The sequence below is a fragment of the Camelina sativa genome, chromosome 12 (assembly GCF_000633955.1).
Source record: "Camelina sativa cultivar DH55 chromosome 12, Cs, whole genome shotgun sequence".
Taxonomy (NCBI): Eukaryota; Viridiplantae; Streptophyta; class Magnoliopsida; order Brassicales; family Brassicaceae; genus Camelina; species Camelina sativa.
In genome coordinates, this window is record NC_025696.1 from 10,970,491 (window position 1) to 10,972,965 (window position 2,475).

A 2,475-nucleotide genomic window follows, 5' to 3' on the forward strand; every position below is an offset into this window, starting at 1 on the left:
GAAGTGTATTTTACTTTTTTCATCTGAAATAAAAGATACAACATGTATATGGAAATTTAACTTGAAGAAGACAAATGCGAAAATATGAAAACACAAAACAGTGCGACTGTTTTCACTTTATTATAACAACAAGATATAAATACATAATTATTATAGAAACATACTTGCACCATTATTATCCGATAATACAGAACCGGTTTTCTTATTTAGTCTTATGAGAAGTTTAAGCGCATCTGAAACCAGTTGGGGGATTGACACTGCAGGTATTAAGAAGCTGACCAAGTCTCACAGTGACGTCCACTAGATTGAGGACATTGACTCTAACGGCATTGCAGAGGCATACAGAGGCCACAGAGGCATCAAGCCCAGCCACGAGAGTGCAGCATTGGCTTACACTTCGAGGATTGATTAACACGCTGAGGCCAAGCACGTTGACACAAGCTTGAATGTCTCTGGGACACGTCGGAGCTTGAGGTGGTGGAGCCTGGGCCACGGTGAAGCCAAAGAAGACGAGGTTGATGGTGAGGATGAGAGCTATCGTGTTTTTCATCATGTTCTTTGAAGCCATGTTTTGAAAAATTGATTAAGCTCTCTTTTTGTTTCGGAGATGAGTATTACGTTGTGAGTAATTTGGGGAGCTGAGGATTTGTATTTATATTAAAAAAAAAAGATTGGCTGATTGAAGAATTCTTAAATGCCAACTGAACTGATTACACATTTGGTTAGTGAACTAATGTAACATTTGGTTCCACAAGTAGCATGCGTAAGTTGTACGGTTGTATATCAAAACCTCATTCAGAGAATAGGTTTGGCAAGGAAGTACTAGTTATTTAATGTAAGTTTTTGTATTGCCTCAAAACAATACAAAAATGTAACAAAGTTGTTATTCCTGCTGGACATATATATATATATATATATATATATATATATATATATNATTTTATTATTAATTTTACATTTACCTTATTGCCGCGCACTTTGTAATACATGTACGTAAGTTAATTTATACATATAACTGATAGTGAAAACCTCATCCGGCCACAATTCAAACAAAGATGACTAATCAACCAACTTGGGGATAAAGTGATTCTTATGCTTATGTTTATTTAAGTTTAACGTTTGTACATAGGAAATGAGACTCAGTTAGTCAGTTTCTATTTTTACTGTTAATTTAGCGGCTTATCATATATATAAGTGTAGTAATTTCCTTTTTTTTTTTGTTTCTTTTTTTCTTTTAACTCTCAAGAATTTGAAAACTCATCTAGAGAATGTTAGTATTTAGAATGGAAATTAACCGATAAGTTTTGATTGAAACCCCAAAATTTATTTCTAGGTTTGGTTGTTTGATCAAATTCAGGTTTACTTAATAATTTCAACAACTCTACACTTATGTTTTAAAAGCATATCTTCATGTTCGAGCAGATACTATATGAAATCTACATGCTTTCGTTAAATATCTCTCTTTTTAACAAAGTTTGACAGATACATGCAAAAGTACTAATTAATACACATACACACAAATAGAGTGCATCATAGTTTTAAATCAAGTATTAATGTATGAAACACATCACATGCACGACAAAAAAATGTTTAATCCTCAACGGATTCAACTCTCTCAACCACGTTTATTCCTCTCTCCTCTAATCCTTTTTCCCACTCATAGCTACAAAACTCTTAATCTGGGGTTATTCTATATAGTGGAAACATGAGTGTCTTTTTTTTTTTCTTTTTCCACTTCTCTCAATCTCATCAGCAATGTATTTCTCGGGGACTAGCTTTTTGAGGTGTTATGATATACAAAAGTTTGCCACAATTAAGATTTTGATGTACTTATAGTGTTTAGAAGCTTTAATTAGTTGGTTTACGTTGAATACTGTGACTAAAAATTCTCTACCTTAGTTATTTGTCATTTTTTTTTTTTTTTTTGATAAAAGCTTACAAAAAGTTTTTGGACACAGTAACAACGTAGAATATCGAAATCGTGAAAAAATGAAATAATTTTGCAGAATGTCATAAGTGAGAAAGAAAAAAAAAACTTGATTTGATTGCATATCTGCGAAAACTGGGTTGTATTTCTGCGCCGATGAGGTTGGTTGATTTGATTGCATATCTGCGGCGATGAGGTTGGTTGAGTTATATTATAATATTTTTGTACTAATTACAGAATTAAGATAGGGATATTGGTTAAAGAAATGATTCCACTAAAAACTGTGATAAAAAAAGACCTGCGGATCGGAATCACGAATTCATTCAGCACTTTTCTGTAAATATAATTAATTAATTACGTAGCCACAGTTGTAGCTTTTGGTCCCTCTACACTCTACAGTCTACATGTGGCCTAAGTTGCAGTTTGAGGAAAAGGTTTGGCAAGTAAATTTAGTGATGCGAACAAACATTTCGTGAAGTCCGAAAACTCTAAAAAAAGTAAAGTTAACATCTTACAAGAAAGTTTGACAAAAAAAAAAAAAAAAAAAA

At 32.7% G+C, this 2,475-nt stretch overlaps 1 protein-coding gene across 1 annotated transcript; it reads right to left on the reverse strand.

Annotated features, from left to right (window-relative positions):
- On the reverse strand, window positions 84–631 carry LOC104731257 (putative lipid-binding protein AIR1B). Its single transcript, XM_010450582.2, has one exon. The coding sequence runs from the start codon at window positions 566–568 to the stop codon at window positions 224–226; it is 345 nt and encodes a 114-aa protein (XP_010448884.1). The 5' UTR covers window positions 569–631; the 3' UTR covers window positions 84–223.